Source organism: Ovis canadensis, chromosome 14 (genome assembly GCF_042477335.2).
Source record: "Ovis canadensis isolate MfBH-ARS-UI-01 breed Bighorn chromosome 14, ARS-UI_OviCan_v2, whole genome shotgun sequence".
NCBI lineage: Eukaryota > Metazoa > Chordata > Mammalia > Artiodactyla > Bovidae > Ovis > Ovis canadensis.
Window position 1 is genome coordinate 15,714,815 of NC_091258.1, and position 17,511 is coordinate 15,732,325.

General features: G+C 56.4%; 2 protein-coding genes across 2 annotated transcripts; one reads left to right on the forward strand and one right to left on the reverse strand.

Annotated features, from left to right (window-relative positions):
• Positions 1-1,613: 1,613 nt before the first annotated feature.
• LOC138418541 (uncharacterized) lies at positions 1,614-13,571 on the reverse strand. The gene is made up of 9 exons (XM_069549932.1): positions 13,526-13,571; positions 13,208-13,262; positions 12,161-12,417; positions 6,139-6,150; positions 4,125-4,228; positions 3,927-4,006; positions 3,747-3,825; positions 3,316-3,496; positions 1,614-1,813 (listed from the first exon to the last, which is right to left on the reverse strand). Exons 1-9 carry the CDS (start codon positions 13,569-13,571, stop codon positions 1,614-1,616), a joined length of 1,014 nt encoding a protein of 337 aa, XP_069406033.1.
• Positions 13,572-13,734: 163 nt separating this feature from the next.
• Positions 13,735-17,315, forward strand: LOC138418398 (chymotrypsinogen A). The gene is made up of 7 exons (XM_069549689.1): positions 13,735-14,029; positions 14,803-14,906; positions 15,026-15,105; positions 15,647-15,725; positions 16,085-16,265; positions 16,344-16,477; positions 17,084-17,315. The coding sequence occupies exons 1-7, from the start codon at positions 13,867-13,869 to the stop codon at positions 17,243-17,245; spliced, it is 903 nt and encodes a 300-aa protein (XP_069405790.1). The 5' UTR covers positions 13,735-13,866; the 3' UTR covers positions 17,246-17,315.
• The last annotated feature ends 196 nt before the right edge of the window (positions 17,316-17,511 follow it).

Genomic DNA, 17,511 nt, shown 5'->3' on the forward strand with positions numbered 1-17,511 from the left:
AGCCTTGTGCTCGCTGCCCCATTTTAATTCTGAGCACATCCCACATCCATTTGTGTGTAAACAGTTTTGATGTAGACACGAAAGGCTTGTCCTTTGGTCTCCTGAGTTTGAGCAGTCTCCCCATCTCAAACCCTCGGTGTTCCTTAAGACACTGGGCTTTAAGTAACGTTTTAAACAATTTACTTCATGCCCACTCCCCTGCCCAGCCCTTCTCTCTCATGTTTCTTTTTCACCCTTTCACCTGTTCATTCTCCAAATCAGGTTTAACTGTTTGGGGGCTTTTTCTCTATTTCATTACTAACTAAACTGTGTATGTAACCTTAATTTCAACATACTATGGCCCACTATCAGAACAATTAAAATTTCACTGGGAGGAGAAAGATATTAGGAAGGATACTGACAGGGAAATGCAGCAAGGAGACCAATGCCATTCCCTCCCAGACGCCCCGCTAGCCTGGGCTACTGGCTGCCTCCTCTGAGACCAGATCTGCAGGAACTCCAGAGGGAAACATCACGATATGGGACCTGGGAGAGGACAGTGTGGACCGGGGCGGGTGTGTGTGTGTGTGCGTGTGTGTGTGTGTATATATGGGACCTGGGAGAGGACAGTGTGGACCGGTGTGTGTGTGTGTGTGTGTGTGTGTGTGTGTGTATGGGACCTGGGAGAGGACAGTGTATGGGACCTGGGAGAGGACAATGTGCACTGGGGTGGGTGGGTGTATGTGTGTGTGTGTGTGTGTGTGTGTATGGGACCTGGGAGAGGACAGTGTGGACCGGGGCGGGTGTGTGCATGTGTGTGTGTGTGTGTGTGTGTGGGACCTGGGAGAGGACAGTGTGGACCGGGGCAGGTGTGTGTGTGTGTGTGTGTGTGTGTGTGTGTATGGGACCTGGGAGAGGACAGTGTGGACCGGGGCGGATGTGTGCATGTGTGTGTGTGTGTGTGTATGGGACCTGGGAGAGGACAGTGTGGACCGGGGCGGGTGTGTGTGTGTGTTTGTGTGTGTGTGTATGTGTGTATGGGACCTGGGAGAGGACAATGTGGACTGGAGCGGGGGCTGTGTGTGTGCGTGTGTGTGTGATGATGAGTGCTGGGACCGATAGTGGAGGCTGTAGGCCTCGCTCTGGGAGGATAAAATGGGAAATGAACTGTTGTAATTCTGTCTGCTTCTCCCTTAAACCCAGTGCTTTGGGGCCATGGATTCTGCCCCAGGCCCCTCCGTGACAGAAAGGACAGGTGCCATCAGTATACACGGGTCGTGCAGAAATGTGCAGGTGAGGAACCAAGGGCGCTAGAAAACCGTCCGCACAGCTTCCCACTGCCCACCCCTCTGGATGGCACAAGACTCCTGCCTTCCAGAATGCTCCATGGGCCAAGGTGGCTCCAGCAATTAGGACCTGGGTTCTACCCCAGGATGGAGCCCTGAGCAGGGAGGACGGGATTCAAAGCCTCAGCTTCCTGAGAAGCGTGTGGGGCGGGGGGCGGTGCTGGGGTGCTGGCAGCCTGAAGGGAGCAGTAATAGCCCCTTGGTGGTTGACGGGGGCCCTGCAGCCCCATGCCGCCCCGGCCACACAGGGAGCCACGTGCAGTCCGTGCTTATGGACAGAGGGTTTTATTAGGGACTCTCGGGGTGGGATGCCAGGAGGCCCGGGCTCAGTTGGCAGCCAGGGTCTCCTGCACCCACGGCATAAGTGCAGTGACGCGGGCGTACACAGCGGGCGTGGATGTGGAGCACGTGCTGCTGCCCCAGGACACGATGCCCGCCAGGGTCCAGGCTCCGTCCTTCTGGCAGACCAGGGGGCCGCCGGAGTCGCCCTGCAGGAGGAGACAGGACTTGAGTCCAAGCCGGAAAGAAGGTGCCAGGGCCCCGCTGTGCCCGGACCTGGCCGAGTCCGGCGGGTGCAGACCAAGGGCAAGTGGGGGCCCAGAGGTTGTGCACAGACACTCGGACCTGCTCAGATGGCAGCTCTGCCCCCTACTCCTGGGGGGCCTGGGGCCGGGGCTGATCCTCTCAGCCTCCCCATCACCTGTAAAACAGCCTGAAATGTCCACTTTGTGGGCATAGCGTGAGATTAAACACCCCTGGAAGTCTCACACCACACCCGATCAGGGCCAGCCCACGTCAGGGACATCTCCTGGTGCTGGTCCCTGCCTTCACTGGGGCACCAGACAGGGCCTGAGGTTAAATAAGGCATGGCAGAGAGGAGTGGGCCTCAAGGCCTGACTAGTGTGGTGGTGGGGAAGGGGCAAGTAGCCTGTGAGGGCGGGCAGGGTAGCAGGCAGTACCATGCAGGAGGAGACGCCGCTGGCCCCCGCACAGATCATCACGTCGGTGACCCTGCTGCCCCAGTACTTCTTGCAGTCGGTGTTGGACACGATGGGCAGGGTGGCCTGCTGCAGCTTGTCAGGGGTCTTGAGGGCTGGAAGGACAGAGGGCGTGGGGTCAGGGCCCAGGGAGAGGAGACCAGCGCCCGCCAGAACCCTGCCCTCCCGCGGTGCGATCCTCCTCCATCACCGCTGTCGTGGGCGCTGAGCGCCACCTTCCAAGAGTCTGGGAGGCGGTCCCTCTCCAGTTCCACACCAGGCAGTGTGTCTGCGCTCCCAGCACAGTTGGGCAAGCAAGTCCTGCCTCCGAGCCCCTGCGCCCCGGGCCCACCGGGCTCTGCGTGTGGGCAGAGGCGCCGTCCCTCCTCCCCAGCCCTCCTCTGCCTGGGGACGCTGGGGGGACCCAGGGGGAGCACTTCCCTCTTCCGCCCTTTCCCAGCTGCCTGCGTGCTTAGTCGCTCAGTCGTGTCCGACTGTTTGTGACCCCAGGGACTGAAGCCCGCCAGTCTCCCCCGTCAGTGGAATTTTCTGGCAACAGCACTGGAGTGGGTTGCCATTTCCTCCTCCGTTCCTAGGTGCTTGTTTCCTGTTAAAGGACCGGCAGGCTATGGCCGGCACTCAGGCCTAAACCCGACCTGGACACTGGGCTCCGGGTTCTGACTTCAGGGTCGCTGGACACAGCCGCCCTCCTCAGTCTCGGGGGCAGTCTGGGCAGTCCGTCTCCATGGAGGTTAGAGGGGCGCGACACTTGCTGGAACTCAGGTGTTTCTTCAGAAGCTGACTGTTCATGTATGTGTTATTAAACCTTATTTTTATTAACGTTTGATAGGTTTTTAATTGCGTGTTTTTAAATAAAGAAATGGGGAGGTTGATAACTGTAAAGGAATTTACGACCAAAACATCTTTAAACAACCATGCGTGTGCCACTTGGCAACTCCTGGGCTCAGGAAGCCCCCACCCCAGACCCCCAGCTGGTGGGCAGAAAGGCTCACCGTTGTACTTGGTCTTGCCCCAGCCCGTGGTGGCGCACAGCATCCCAGCGGGGAAGTCCTCGTCGGTGCTGGGCAGGCACACAGCCGACACGGTCTCTGAGAACTGCGCGGGCGTGGCCAGCTTCAGCAGGGTGATGTCATTGCGGACCGTGAGAATGCTGAACTTGGGGTTCTTGAAAACCTGCAGGGAAGGCCCAGAAAGACAGCTGAGGCCCTGGGGTATCCGCCAGTTTCTAGACCATCTCCTTTCCTGGCGATCTGTTCAGGACAAACGGACCCACAGGAGCCCAGAGTGAGAATCCTGAGACTGGCTCGATCCACTTGGCTCCTGTCTCTCAAGGGGCTGAAGGGTCTTCCCTTTGCCCCCTCCCCAGCCCCGGCCTGCAGCCCGGCGGCTGTCCCTCGGCCCACCCAGCGAGGCCTGTGCGTACCTTGCCAATCTTCAGGACCTGGGTGTTCTCGGTCTGTGAGCCCTGATCAAACTCCCCAGCCACAACCACGTCGGAGGTTCTGGGGGAATCAGGTGGTGGTTAAGGACTGAGCTTGTGCCCTGCTCCCCTCCCCCCGCCCAGGCCGAAGCCAGAAGCAGAACCCTGAGCTCTGGTCCTCACGTGACCCCGCAGTGGGCGGCGGTGACCACCCAGTCCTCGCTGATGAGGGAACCCCCGCAGAAGTGGAAGCCGGTGCTGTCCTGCAGGAAGATGGGGAGGGTCAGCGCGCGCTGGACAGCAGCAGCACCGACCGTGGCAGCGGCCCTCTGCCCAGCTGAGCCCCCAGTGCCTCCGCCTCATTCACAGAAGCTCCCTCACCTGCAGGGACACCTGCCAGGGCCAGGAGCCGGGCACGGCGTCCTCTCCGTTGACGATCCTGGCGAGGCCACTCAGCACAGGCTGGATGGCGGGGACCCCGCAGCCTGGGGAGGGTGACAGGAGGGTGAAGAAGCGCTAAGACCCAGAGCCAGTCTGCAGAAATCCTCGCTTTTACTTCAGATGTCTAGGCTGACCCAGAACCCACCGCCACACTCCCCGCTTCTCCTGGCACCCTGTGGGCTCAAGGATCCCCTCACACAGCCTACCGACCCCAGGAGCCCACTGTGGATGCAGAGGCGTGGAGCCACCCCCACCCAGGGCCAGCCTGCCTGAAGGAGCAGGGGACAGGCTGAGACAGGGGCTGTCCTGCCTGGACTCTGAGGCCTGCCCCTCCTCGCCAGGAGGCCTTCCACCGGCCCCCAGATCCCATTTCCTCAGGACACTGGGGAGCAAGCAACGCCACCTCACAAGTCAAAGCTCACTTGTTAGACTGGTAGGATCTGGGGGTCGTGAAGTTAAAATCTGATAACCCCAGCCCCTGAGGAACCCAGAACGCTGACAGCTGATGGGGAACGTTTTACACTGAAATCTCTATTCCCAGAGATTTCAGGAACTCTCCATTGTATAAAGTTTTAATTATTTAATAAAACAACATTTTGATTCCATGCTATAAAAGGACACACTGAGGAAAACAGAAAACGGAGGACCTGAACGGTCACAAAGCAATGAGAAAAGGCAGGTGTACTTCATGTGTCCGGGACACACTTGCTGTTTCGGGACCAGCTGAGTTCTTGGCACCTGTATACAGGTTTACAACTCAGTGGCAGTGAGGAGTGTTGGGCAGGTACAGCCCTGATGACCACCTGGAGGCCATATGGGCCTTGCCACAGGCCCAGTCCAGTGTCTCCTGCCCATGTGGACAGACCAGCCCCTCATCACCAAAATACACGTCATCAACACAACCTTTTTTTTTTTTTTTGAACTAGCCAGAAGATTCAGTATCAACTGTGATGTATTCACCCAGCTGAGTGCTCTGCAGCGATTAACATGAATGAGCTGGGTTTCTGCATTAATGGGAATAAGTCTAAAACTACATAGATAGGGAAAAGCAGGTTGTAAACCTGATGTAGCAAATGATACAGTTCATGTAAGTTTTTATAAATATTATGCTGTACTGGTGGATTTAGAAACGTGTGGTAAATTTGAAAAGCCCACACAGAAATAATACACAGTGAGTTCAAAATAGGGATCACCTTCTGAGAAGGAGAGAAGGGACTTCAGCTCAAATGGTTCTATGTTTTAAAAAGAAATACCTGAGCAAATCTGGAAAAAAATAACATTTGCTAAAGTCCAATGAAAGGTACAAAGATGCGGTATTATTTTCTGTATTTTCCACTATTTTTTTTTTTTTTGGAAAGTGCCTCGAACAGTATAGTCCCAGGAGGAGGCTGTGGGAGGCTCTTGTGACTACACCTTCACTCTGCCCACAGCGCCCCAACCTGAGCCACATCTGGGGCCCCAGAACTTGGTGCGGCTCGGACTGGACTTTTCTGCTCCAGGCACAGGTTGTGAGGCTCGGGAAGCTCCCAAAGGCCCTGCCTGTCAGGGTGAGGCCCAAGCGGGCAGGGCAGGCCTCCGATCTCCCTCCTGGCCAGGCCCGGTTCGCTTCAGACAGAGCCCCTCAGCCCTCTAATGGGGCCTGGCTTGGGGCCGTCAGGCGCCCAGGGACTCAGGGACTTCCTCAGCCACCTCCCAGACCTGGCCGGCCATGGCCCTGCATGCTAAGTCATTCAGTTATGTCCAACTCTTTGTGACCCCATGGACAGCAGCCCACCAGGCTACTCTGTCCATGGGATTCTCAGGCAAGAGTACTGGAGCCCGTTGCTATGCCCTCCTCCAGGGCATCTTCCTGACCCAGGGATCGAGCCAGCGTCTCTCATGTTTCCTGCATGGGGAGGCAGGGTCTCCACCACTAGCACCACCTGGGAAGCCCTGAATGCACCCTGGCACTCACCGAAGGCGGCCCCTACAAGGGCAAAACAGGAGAGGAGCCAGAGAGGGGCCATGTTTCTGCTTCCGGGGGATACAGGGCGCCTGCCCTGGGCTCCTTTTATATCATATGGGACCCCAAGGCCTCCGCCCAGCCCGAGAGCCACCTCCCTCCCGTTATCTAGGAACCTTGGGAGACAGAGGGGTCAAGCCCCCCTGTAAGCCTGACTGAACTGGCTCTCAGCCTCAGACATCCCAGCACCTGGGAAAAGGGCAGCTGCCCTGGCACAACGTCGCCCAGGAGTCTGCCAGGGCGCTGAGGTCAAGGCCAGTGCCCAGGCTGGGAGCTCAGGTCCTGCAGGGCCCAGCTCGGGGCAGCCAGGACACAGGGCAGTGGGTTCTGCTCCCAGTGCGCCGGGAGGATTCCCAGCCCCTAAGTACAGGCGGTCCCAGCACTGGCTGCAGAGAATCCCAGCAGGTCATCACTGGGGGGCCCTGGCTTCTCAGCAAAGAGTGCTTTCAATGCGAGACTCATCTAGAAGCACAGCATCACACAGAGATGTTGGGCCATCCAGAGGTCACCTCAAAACCAGCCAGCTTCGAGCCTGTGTGAGGGCACGTGAAGGAATCACCCCCATGGCTGGTCACAGGAAGGTCGCAGGTTGGCAGACATGTTGTCCCGTACCTGCTGCTAAGCTCAAACACACACTCTCCTCCCGTGATACCTCACAACTTAAGGAACTGGTGATTGCATGAAACTTGAGTTTCAGATAAGACGGGGCTTTGTTTTAGCACCATCAAGTGATACACTGAGGAAATGGCAAAGAAAGGATGTTAACTGTCACAGAACAACGAGAAGAGGACAGATGCAGGTTAATACACCAGTGGTGTGTTTGCTGTAAGCCGAAGACTTTCCAGCACCATGGACGCGGGTCCTTCTCTCCCCTGGGCCAGGGCCTGGTGTGGACCCCGGGGCAACCCACAGGGGCAGAGCGCAGGGCACCCCTGCCCTCATGGGGCCAAGACCCCAGTGAGAGACTCAGAAGCAAAACAAACAAGAAAAGAACCTGCGGGGTCCGAGAAACCAGGAGAGGGTCTGGAAATCTGCTGCTCCGGACAGTCCAGTCTGGTCCTCACCGATAAACCAGTCTGAGAAGGAAAATAAGCCAGCTGGGCAAACTGCGTCTATTCCCAAGACGTCCAGGGCTCTGCGGTCCTGGGGCCACAGGCATTGAGAGAGAAGCTGGTCAGGGCAAGCAGGACAGTGTTACAGGTCTGGATTTGGACTTCACCAGCTTTGAAGTTCTGTCTCCAAGTTGTGAGTTCAGCTTTGTTTTAGAGTTCTCTGCAGGGGGATGTTCAAAATATTTAAGCACTCCTGAGCAGACGCTCTGGCCAGTGAGAATGGTGGCCACGGCCGGGACAGGCCCACAGAGGCCCTGAGCCCTGCCTCTGAGGGGAGGATTGCAGGGGGCAAACAGAGTGGGGCCAGCAGCTGTCTGGTAACTGGGTCTGCAGCTTTTTGACTTTTCAAGAATCACTATTATTTTTGGCTGTGCTTGATGTTCGTTGCCGCACATGGGCTTTTTATTGCAGTGTGCAGGCCTCTCTAGTTGCCCCACAGCATGTAGGATCTTAGCTCCCCAACCAGGGATTGAACCTGTGTCCTCTGCATTCACAGGCAGATTCTTAACCACTGGACCACGAGGGAAGACCCACTTTTGATATTTTAACAGGCTGGGTTCAGTCCAGGAAAGTCAGCCCTGGCTTTGAGCACAAGGAATAATCCATACTGAATTCCTGGCCAAGGTAATTTATGGAAACATTAACATTTGCTGTTTTGTTTTTCCTTCACTCATTCCAAGCAGGTAGCAAAGCCATCTGTGATTTCCTTGCCTCTGGGATTTTTCCAGACTGGAAAGCAGAAGCAGCCTGAGGTCACTGGCTCCTGAGGTCTGTTGGGAAAGTAAACTCTTGGCCAAGTAGAGCTCAGGAGGGATAAGGCCTTGGCAGGGGTGGGGCGGTGGCGGGGTGTTCACCACAGGGGAGGGGGCGCTTCCCTAGCCCATAGAGATTTTCCAGACCATGAGGTGAGCACCCCTAGGATGAGGGTGACCGTCTTGTCACAAGGAATGACAGCCTTTGCCACTTGCCTAAAGCCATTTCCCCCTTCTTGTCTTCCAGGAGGGTTCCCCTGGAAGGTCATCCCAGCCCAGCTCTCGGGGGGAGGACTCTGATGAACAAAAGCCGGCAGAGGCAGAGGTGAGGCGAACCCCTGCCCTTCCCTTCATGCACCTTGGCTGACTCCCGTGCAGAGGCGGTGCTTGGCGCCTTGGCTGCCGTCCTCAGATCCAGAGAGGAAAGACCCTGACCCAGAACCACACCATCGCCCAGGGCTAAGCGAAAGCCTACACCTGCACACCTCCAGATCTCTGCTGTGTGAGAAAAGCAAATCTCTGCTGCTGAGCCACTGTCAGCCAAGTGTTTTATTATGAAAAGCATCTTCAGTGACGCAGAGTAAATGTGAGAATGGTCCCGGGTATCTTCTGTTTTCCCTGCAGACCTACTCTCCACTGTTTCCATCCTGCTAGCCTCCAGCAAGACTGACCTTCAGGGATGAGACTGCAAGAGAGCGTCCCTGCCTCTCTGGCTTCCTACTGGGGTCAAGGCCAGAGACAGGGGAGGAGACAGAAGTCAACTATTTATTCTCTGGGTCCCCTCCCTGAGAGGCTGCTGTGGGTTGACACAAACTACTCTGTATAAAATAAGCTACAGGGGGCAATTCCCTGGCAGTCCAGTGGTTAAGACTCTGTGCTCCCACTGCAGGGGGTATGGGTTCAATCCCTGGTCAACTCCTGGAAGAACCATGGTCAGGGAACTAAGATCCTGCATGCCTCAGGGAGGAAAAAAAAAAAGAACAAAAAAGCCACAAGGACACATTGTACAACATGAGGAATACAGCCAATATTCAACAATAACTACAAATGTAGCTGATAACTATGAAAGTGAATGATTCCCTGGTGGCTCAGATGGTAAAGCATCTGCCTGCAATACGGGAGACCCGGGTTTGATCCCCGGGTCGGGAAGATCTCCTGGAGAAGGAAATGGCAACCCACTCCAGTACTCTTGCCTGGAAAATTCCATGGATGGAGGAACCTGGTAGGCTACAGTTCATGGGGTTGCAAAGAGTCGGACACGACTGAGTAACTGCACCTTCACCTTATGAAAGTGCTTTTACCATCTGAGCCACCAGGGAAGCCACTAACTATAACTATGAACAACTATAAATATAAATAGCATTAAAAAATTATGAATCCCTATATTGTATACCTGTAACTTATATAATACTGTACATCAACAATACTTCAATTAAAAAAAAACAAAGAGCTCTGAAAATGGGTGGTGGTGATGGCTGCACAACAGTATAACTGTACTTTGTACCTTCTGAATTGTACACTTAAAAATGATTAAGATGGTAAATTTCATGTTATTCATATTTTAGTACAATTTTGAAGAGTGAAAAAAAAAACAGTGATACCCCTTCACAGCTATAATTTTTAAAATGGAAAATAAGCTTTGGTGAGGCTGTGCAGAAATTGGAATCTTTGTACATTACTAGTGGGAATGGTGCAGCTCCTGTGGAAAACAGTCTGGCAGAGTCCCAAAAGATTAAACAGAGAGCCACCATGTGACTCAGCAATTCCACTCATTAGGTACACGATCCCTAATCTTTGGCCCTGCATCCAATTTAGGACTAACTGCAGAAAGCTAAGTGTGTATTCCTAACCAGTCCCAAAGGATGCCTGGGTTCTAGTTGGCCCTCCTCCAGCTTCCCTGTGCCCACACCTCCTATGGGTACATCTGAAGTGCTCCACTATAAAGCATTTCCTCTCCTCTTCTTGCCTTTGAGTCTCTGCCAAACGCAAGTGATGCTGCCTGACTACCTGGGTATAGCAGTCTTTGCTGGTCTTCATTTGGGTGGTCTTTACTGATTTCCACAAAGGCCAAGCTTCTATTGGTGGCCTCCTCCTTGCTTGTCACCCTCCCTAGGGGCCAGGTAATCATTCTTGCATTTCCAGCCCCACTGACCTTAGCCCTGAGCACCTGCATCTCCTTATGGTTTCCCTAAGCCCTTGTTGCTGCTGCTGCTAAGTCACTTCAGTCGTGTCCGACTCTGTGTGACCCCATAGACGGCAGCCCACCAGGCTCCTCTGTCCCTGGGATTCTCCAGGTAAGAACACTGGAGTGGGTTGCCATTTCCTTCTCCAATGCATGAAAGTGAAAAGTGAAAGTGAAGTTGCTCAGTCATGTCCGACTCTTCGTGATCCCATGGACTGCAGCCCACCAGGCTCCTCCGTCCATGGGATTTTCCAGGGAAGAGTACTGGAGTGGGGTGCCATTAGAAAGTCTCTTTGTTAGACTCTCTAGTGAGACTCCTGGCAGAATAAAGAATCAAAGTTCAAATTTCAATCTGTAATAGCAAAATAAAGAAACCTGCATTTCTTTCCTGTCTGTGTTTAGGGCTGAGAATCACTTCATGGAGCAAAAAGCGAGTGGGATGATAGATGGGTAACAGCCCAAATGTCCCAGCAAGAGAATGGGTACATACAGTGTGGTGTATGAGACTTTTCTGGCAGTCCAGTGGTTAAGATTCTGCCTTGCCAAAGCATGGGGTGTGAATTCCATCCCTGGTTGGGGAACTAAGATCCTACATGTTAAGCAGCATGGCAAAAAGATTAAAAAGGAAAGTTTTTTTTAAGTGAGGTGTATTATACAATATTGCACAGCAACTATACCTCAAAAAGATTTTTTTAGAAAGTGTTATGTACTTATGAAGTGCAATACCACTCAGCAACACAAAGGAACACACTGCTGACACACTCAGGAAGACATCTGGTAGAGTGAAAGAATCCAGACACAAAGACAGCACACTGTATGGTTCCATGCGGATAAATTTCTAGAACAGGTAACACTAATCTATGGTGAACGACATCGGGACAGTGGTTGCTGGTTGCCTCAGAGAAGGGGAAGATGGACATAGGCACGAGGAAACTCTGGGGAGTGATGATATTATCTTACATCTTGGCTGTGGGGTTTGTTACACTATCATCTACATAAGTCAGCACTTATCTGTTCACTTTGGATCTGTGCGTTTCACCATGTGCAAACTGTATGCAGTGTATCTTACCTTTGATGGTAAAGAGGGTTGGGATTTGACCCCCTCAAGAGGAGGAGCTCCCCAACCTGAGGAGACTGCCTTTTGAGGTGCCGCCTGGAGGAAGAGGGCACAGTTCCAGAGGCGCGGGCCCGAGCCCTGACACGACCCCGCGCGGGGCCAAACCCCAGGAGGCGGCCGGGCCCCGCCCGCTGACCCGGGCCCCGGGCGGCCCCGTCTCCTGTCCTGAGGGACGGTCCCTGAGGCACACCTGTCTGCGGGCTGGCTCCCGCACGGCCCCCTGAACATTCTAGAGCGAACAGGTGCGCAGTGAAGGCTTTCTGACAGGAAGACCACCCGCGGCCGGGGCCGCACCTCCCCCTGGGCGTTTGTCTGGGCTCTGGGAGTCTACGCAAGGTTTCAGACACGGGGACGGGCCAGACAAGTATTTGCGGCAAAGGGAACACGGGAAAAGGCTCTTCACTGTACACTGACTGGGTTGGCCAGACAACCTGGGGGTCCAAAGACCCCGGCCTCCGACCTGTGAGGAGGCGCCCCCCGCTGGGGCCGGGGCCGGGAGGGCGGCGGCTGTTCCACGCGGAGGGAAAAGGTCCAGAGCCGAGAAGTCGGAGCTGTGAAGAAACACTCCGCCCTCAGCGGTCCTTTGTCTGGGCGGGGGCGGGCAGAGCGCGCAGTCTCAAGGATGCGCGCGGGAGGGCACGGCTTGCCCCGCCCCGGCCCGCCTTAGCCCCGCCCCCAGAGGGGTCCAGCCTTAATTCCGCCCCGGCCCGCCTTAGCCCCGCCCCCAGAGGGGTCCTGCCTTAATTCCGCCCCGGCCCGCCTTAACCACGCCTCCAGAGGGATCAGCCCGGCCCCGCCCGGCCCGACCCGCCCTGCAGCTGCGCGACTTCCCAGCGCCCGCAGGGCCCGGGCCGGTTGTCGGCTCCCAAGGCCACCGCCACGGGTCGGCCCCGGTCGTGCTCTCCCACCGGCCGCGACCCAGCCCACTCAGGCTCGGCGGCTGCCTCCTCGCATCTGTGCTTCACCAGGCGCCCCTCCAGCGGCCCCTGGCCCCTCCCCCTGCCTCGTGCCCTCCCGGCGCTTGCTGCCATCCAGGCTCGCTCCACTAGGCCTGTGCCCTCCTGCTCCCTGTGCCTCGACACCGGCCCCACCCAGACAGCTAGGAGACTGGTAGATCACAGGTTAATCTCTCCCTCGGAGTGCGGCCCTCCTGCCTTGGTATTAGTAATAACAACAACAATGATTATAGCGCCTTGGGTGGTGGTAATGTATATTTCACTGTGTGTGTGTGTTTTCAGACCGTTCCATAAACTCCCCACTCCTTTCCCACGCAGGCCCGTAAGGCAGGACTCTGTGTTTCTTTCTTTCGTTTGTTCTGTGCCTGGTAAGCTCTGGTTGATAAGATGGATGAACTTGAACAGGTGGTGGGTTTCATATGCACGGGGCCCACACTCTGCATTGTTTCATGCCCTGCTTTCCCACCTAATGCGTTGTGGCCGTCCCTTCCTGTCACTGGCAGTCCTTTAGGAAGCACGAAGAGCCCCGCTGGCAAGTCAAGAAGGAAAAATAACAGGGCTGACCAACGTGCATTAGGTTAGGTCTGGTCCCAGCACTGCTGAAGATGGGCCAGGCTTTTCATGAAGTAGGACCTGTACTCTAAGCATCCCCATTTTACATATTAATACTTACAAAAGGGATCAGAGAGGCTAAGTAACTTGCCCAAGGCCCCCACAGCTCTTTTGTGCCAAAACCTGTGAACCACCACACTACAGTCATCAGTGCAATGGAAATGAAAAATAGCCATGAGATACCATTTTACCCTTGTGTTTTGGGGTGCTTGCCCTGTGCCTAACGGCCTCACCTTCAAATTTCTCACTCCCCAGTCTCCCAATTGCTGGGAAAGTGTCCTACTGCTCACCGGAAATAGGCCTCCTTGCCTCCTGCTTTTCCACCTGGTGCAGCCTCCACCAGCTCTTGCAGGGACAAGGACAGGGGCCCCCTGGCTGGCCCTGAGCCCAGTCCTGCCTTTGGATGCCATGTGCTCAATTCTAAGGGCAAGATGCCTGGTTGGGGGGCCTGGCTCCACATGAACAGGCAGTGGGTGGCTTGCCCTCTGAACCATGCGGCACACAGCTCATGTGACTGCGCTGACAGTGAACTGAGCCTTCAGTGAGGCTTCTTGGCCATCCCGAGACCAGGGGAGCATTCTCAGCCCACCGGCCACCCGTGCCCTCACCATGCTGCGGTCCCTGCCCCTCCTCCTCCTTGACCACACTGCCCATGGGGTACTGAACAACTGCAGACCAACTCAATTACTCGTCCAAGGTCCTCCAGACTATGAGAGACTGAACTGGGGCTCAATCCTGCCCAGACCTGGCTGCTGCTCAAAGGGCCCCTCCAGAAGCAGGGCCTGGAGGAGGAAACCTGACTGTCCTTTCCCTTTAGCTGGCCGAGGGCCACCTTGGTTGGCCCCACCTTTACTGTTCTCACTGGCCCAAACTCGGCCGTGGTTGCAGCTGCTGCCATCCCAGGCCCTGATGCCAGGCCTGCTCTGGCACATCCTACCCAGTGGGGCACATGCCCAGGAAAGAGATTATCACATCAAGGTCTTCAGATAACAGCCTGGTGCACAGGGATATAATAGGGAGCCCTGCAGCAGGCACCCCACACCACTCTGAAGGCAGCACCATGAACTTCCTCTGGCTTCTCTCCTGCTGCGCCCTCCTGGGCACAGCCTTTGGTAAGTACCTGGGCAGGCAGAGGCCAGAAAGGCTGTCTCCCCTTCCACCCACTGTTGGAAGGGGTGCTGGCTCCAGCAACCCCCAGATCAGCAAAGGGCAGCGGGGTCCCTGCTCCCAGTTCAGCCATGCATTGTTGGTATTAGTCTGAGCGGGTCTTTCTCCGTCTCTGAGTCTCACATCCCTAGAATGAGGACACTGGGAAGACTGGACCACACCATCCAGTGTGAAGTCCCCAGGGTGCAGGTGGACCTTCCTATGTGCAAGGAGCGTGGACCCTGTTTAAGGAGAGGGAGCAGTTCCAGAGGGCCAGAAAGTTCTGTGAGGAGTTAATGGCTCCCAAGCAGCCTCAGATGATGAACAAGTGGGTGGGTGTGGCTTGGCCCTCATCAGCTCTTTCAGGCCCTGAACCAGCACTTTTAAACTTTTAAACTTGTGTGTCAGGAACAGAGTAAGTTCCTGCTTTGCCTTAGTAGTCAAAACATCTTTCAGCTTTATTATATACCAACTCTGTGAGGTTGCCAACTGTAAGATCCCCATTTTGCTGATGGGAAAACTGAGACTCAGAGTGAGTAAGCTGGGCGGTGTGATAGGGCTGGGTTCAAACCCACAGAGCCCAGCCTCCTAGCCCATGCTCTGGCGCTGCCACCACATGGCACTTGGTCTGCTGGGCCTGAGACTCACATCGGCCTGTGCTGTCCCTAGGGTATTCCTGGAGCCATGGGTCCTGGGTGAGACCTTGGCCTCCACTCCTCACCCCTTCCTCCCTCCTCAGGCTGCGGGGTCCCCGCCATCCAGCCTGTGCTGAGTGGCCTCGCCAGGATCGTCAACGGGGAAGAAGCTGTCCCCGGCTCCTGGCCCTGGCAGGTGTCCCTGCAGGTGAGCGGGGTTCTGTGCGTGAAGGGGGAGGAACGGGGGGGTCAGCTGGGCAGGGGGCCGCTGCCCGAGTCAGTGCTGCTGGTGTCCAGCACGTGCTGACCCTCCCCATCTTCCTCCAGGACAGGACCGGCTTCCACTTCTGCGGGGGCTCCCTCATCAACGCGAACTGGGTGGTCACCGCCGCCCACTGCGGTGTCACGTGAGGGCCCAGGGTCCCCAGGAAACCCTTTGGGGTGGTTTCTTCCAGCACTGAGGTCTTGCCCTTTAATGCCATTTCCCAGTTTCTTTTTGTTTGTTTCTCCTCCCCCGGGGTCTCCTTCTCTCCCAGGCCAGGGTCTCCCCTGGAGCGGAGGGCAGGCTGCCCCTAGCCAAGCTGGACAACTAGTAGGCTTCAAGCCCCAACTCTGAGGTTCTCACCTGCCTGCCCCGAGGCTGCTCCGCATGCTCGGCAGCCTGAGCTGCGGCTTCCACGTCTGGCCGCCCGCTTCCCAGGTTCTAATTTTGAGATGTGCAGCAAATCCAGGTCCTGCCGGTCTCCCGGCGTCGCGTGGAAAACACGAGGCAAGCGAGACTGCACAGTGGAGACTCCGAGCTTCAAGCTCCAACTCACACCACACCCCTGTGAGGACATGCACAAAGACACGCAGATGCCCACACGCGCGTGCCCCGACGCCATGTGTACTCCGTGCCCCACCTACCCGCCTCCAGCGGGAACCTCTCTTTTCTCTGGCTCTCTTCAGAACCTCCGATGTGGTTGTGGCTGGGGAGTTTGACCAGGGCTCAAGCTCTGAGAGCATCCAGAAGCTGAAGATTGCCAAGGTATGGTGGCCCCCAGGGTCGTCCAGGTGTGACCCCAGGTAGGGCGGTCCCTCGGGAGTGGCCGCCTACACTAAGACCCAGATACTCCAGCTCCCCTCGGTTACCCCGATACCCCATCATGGTGGGGCAAAGCAGAGGGCAAGGTGTGCGAGGCTCCAGGAAGGGAAGGTCTGACCTTGAGCCTGGGCTGGGGTTCCTGGGGCCACAGGAGGAGCTGCCGAGTGGAGCAGGCTGTCGTCTAGGGAGGGGCGCTGACGCCACGAGGGGTCTCCCAACGCCGCCAGCTTCTTCCCTTTGCGACTTCTCCCCAGACCCCAACAGCAGCTATTTGTCTCTCCCCCACCCACACACACACACAGGTTTTCAAGAACTCCAACTACAACTCGTTAACCATCAACAACGACATCACCCTGCTGAAGCTGTCCACGGCTGCGAGCTTCTCCCAGACTGTGTCCGCTGTGTGCCTGCCCAGCGCCAGTGACAACTTCGCCGCCGGGACGACGTGCGTCACCACAGGCTGGGGCCTGACCCGATACACCAGTGAGTGAGGGGTGACCACGGGTGGGCTGGCTGGGAGGTGGGAAGCACAGTCACTGACCACCCACCCTGCCCTTCCAGATGCCAACACCCCTGACCGGCTGCAGCAGGCATCCCTGCCCCTCCTGTCCAACACCAACTGCAAGAGATACTGGGGCACTAAGATCACCAACGCCATGATCTGTGCGGGTGCCAGCGGTGTCTCCTCCTGCATGGTAGGGCCTCCCAGCCTCGGGGGGGTTCAGGCCAAGGGCTTGGGCAAAGACGGAGGAAATGGAAGCTGAAGGCAGCCCTCTTTCAGGGCCTGCCATTCTCTTCTGGAGCATTCCTGCCGGAGTAGTTGGGAAGATAGAGCTCCTGGAGAACCCCCAGTGACCTCAGCAGAGGGGTACTAGAGCAGGGGCCTCTGCTCTCAGAGCTTCAAGCTCCATGTTACAAGATGCCCTTGATATCTGCGTCTGAGCAGTGGCACTTCCTGATCTTGTGCAGTGCACAGCCTGGGCAGCAGAGCATGGCGGCCCTAAAGGCTCTTGAAGGGGCTTGGCAGACCTTTCTCTCTCCCTGTGGCCCCGTAGCCAGCAACACCTGTACTTTCCTCCTGTCAATCAAACCTGCTCTATTGAGCCTCTGTTATAGGACCCCAGGGGGTGACCCAGATTTCCAGGGGCACAAACCACAGGAGCTGCTGAAGTTTCTTTCACAATCCTTCTAATATGCATGTGCTGAGCTTCCACTGGCTGTCTGGCCTGGGACTGGGTGCTGGGAACAACGTTCACGAGTCTGGCCTGCCAGCTCCAAGCCCCCTCCTCCCTGTCCTGCAGGGCGACTCTGGCGGCCCCCTGGTCTGCAAGAAGAATGGAGCCTGGACCCTGGTGGGCATCGTATCCTGGGGCAGCAGCACGTGCTCCACGTCCACCCCCGGCGTGTATGCCCGCGTCACGGCTCTCGTCAACTGGGTGCAGCAGACCCTGGCCGCCAACTGAGCCCCCAGCCTCACGCTGGCCTGCCTGCCAACCTTGCTCCTACATAGCCACAATAAACCGGTGGAAGACATGTTGATGGTGTCTGTGTCCTGTGCTGGGGTTTCTGGGAGTTCATTCTTCTCCTGAACTTGGGCCTTCACTGAACCAGGTGGCAGATGGTGTCCAGGAGGGCCCCTTGTTAGTCCACCTCCCACGCGCGGCCAGAAGGGGTGCACACAGATGAGGGGGGCACCTTGGCCTCCTGCCTCCCCGTCAACCCTTGGCTC

Bases quoted from the DNA above. Each gene is read 5' to 3' on its own strand.
- LOC138418541 (XM_069549932.1), bottom strand. From the start codon at position 13,571: ATGGGCAGTGTGGTCAAGGAGGAGGAGGGGCAGGGACCGCAGCATG. The intron at 12,418-13,207 runs GTGAGCAGTAGG...GTCGAGGCACAG, and splicing joins GGCAAGGAGGCCTATTTCCG to GGAGCAGGAGGGCACAGGCC. The intron at 3,497-3,746 runs GTACGCACAGGC...CCTTCCCTGCAG, and splicing joins AGGTCCTGAAGATTGGCAAG to GTTTTCAAGAACCCCAAGTT.
- LOC138418398 (XM_069549689.1), top strand. From the start codon at position 13,867: ATGCCCAGGAAAGAGATTATCACATCAAGGTCTTCAGATAACAGCCTG. The intron at 15,106-15,646 runs GTGAGGGCCCAG...GGCTCTCTTCAG, and splicing joins GCCGCCCACTGCGGTGTCAC to AACCTCCGATGTGGTTGTGG. The intron at 16,478-17,083 runs GTAGGGCCTCCC...CCTGTCCTGCAG, and splicing joins GCGGTGTCTCCTCCTGCATG to GGCGACTCTGGCGGCCCCCT.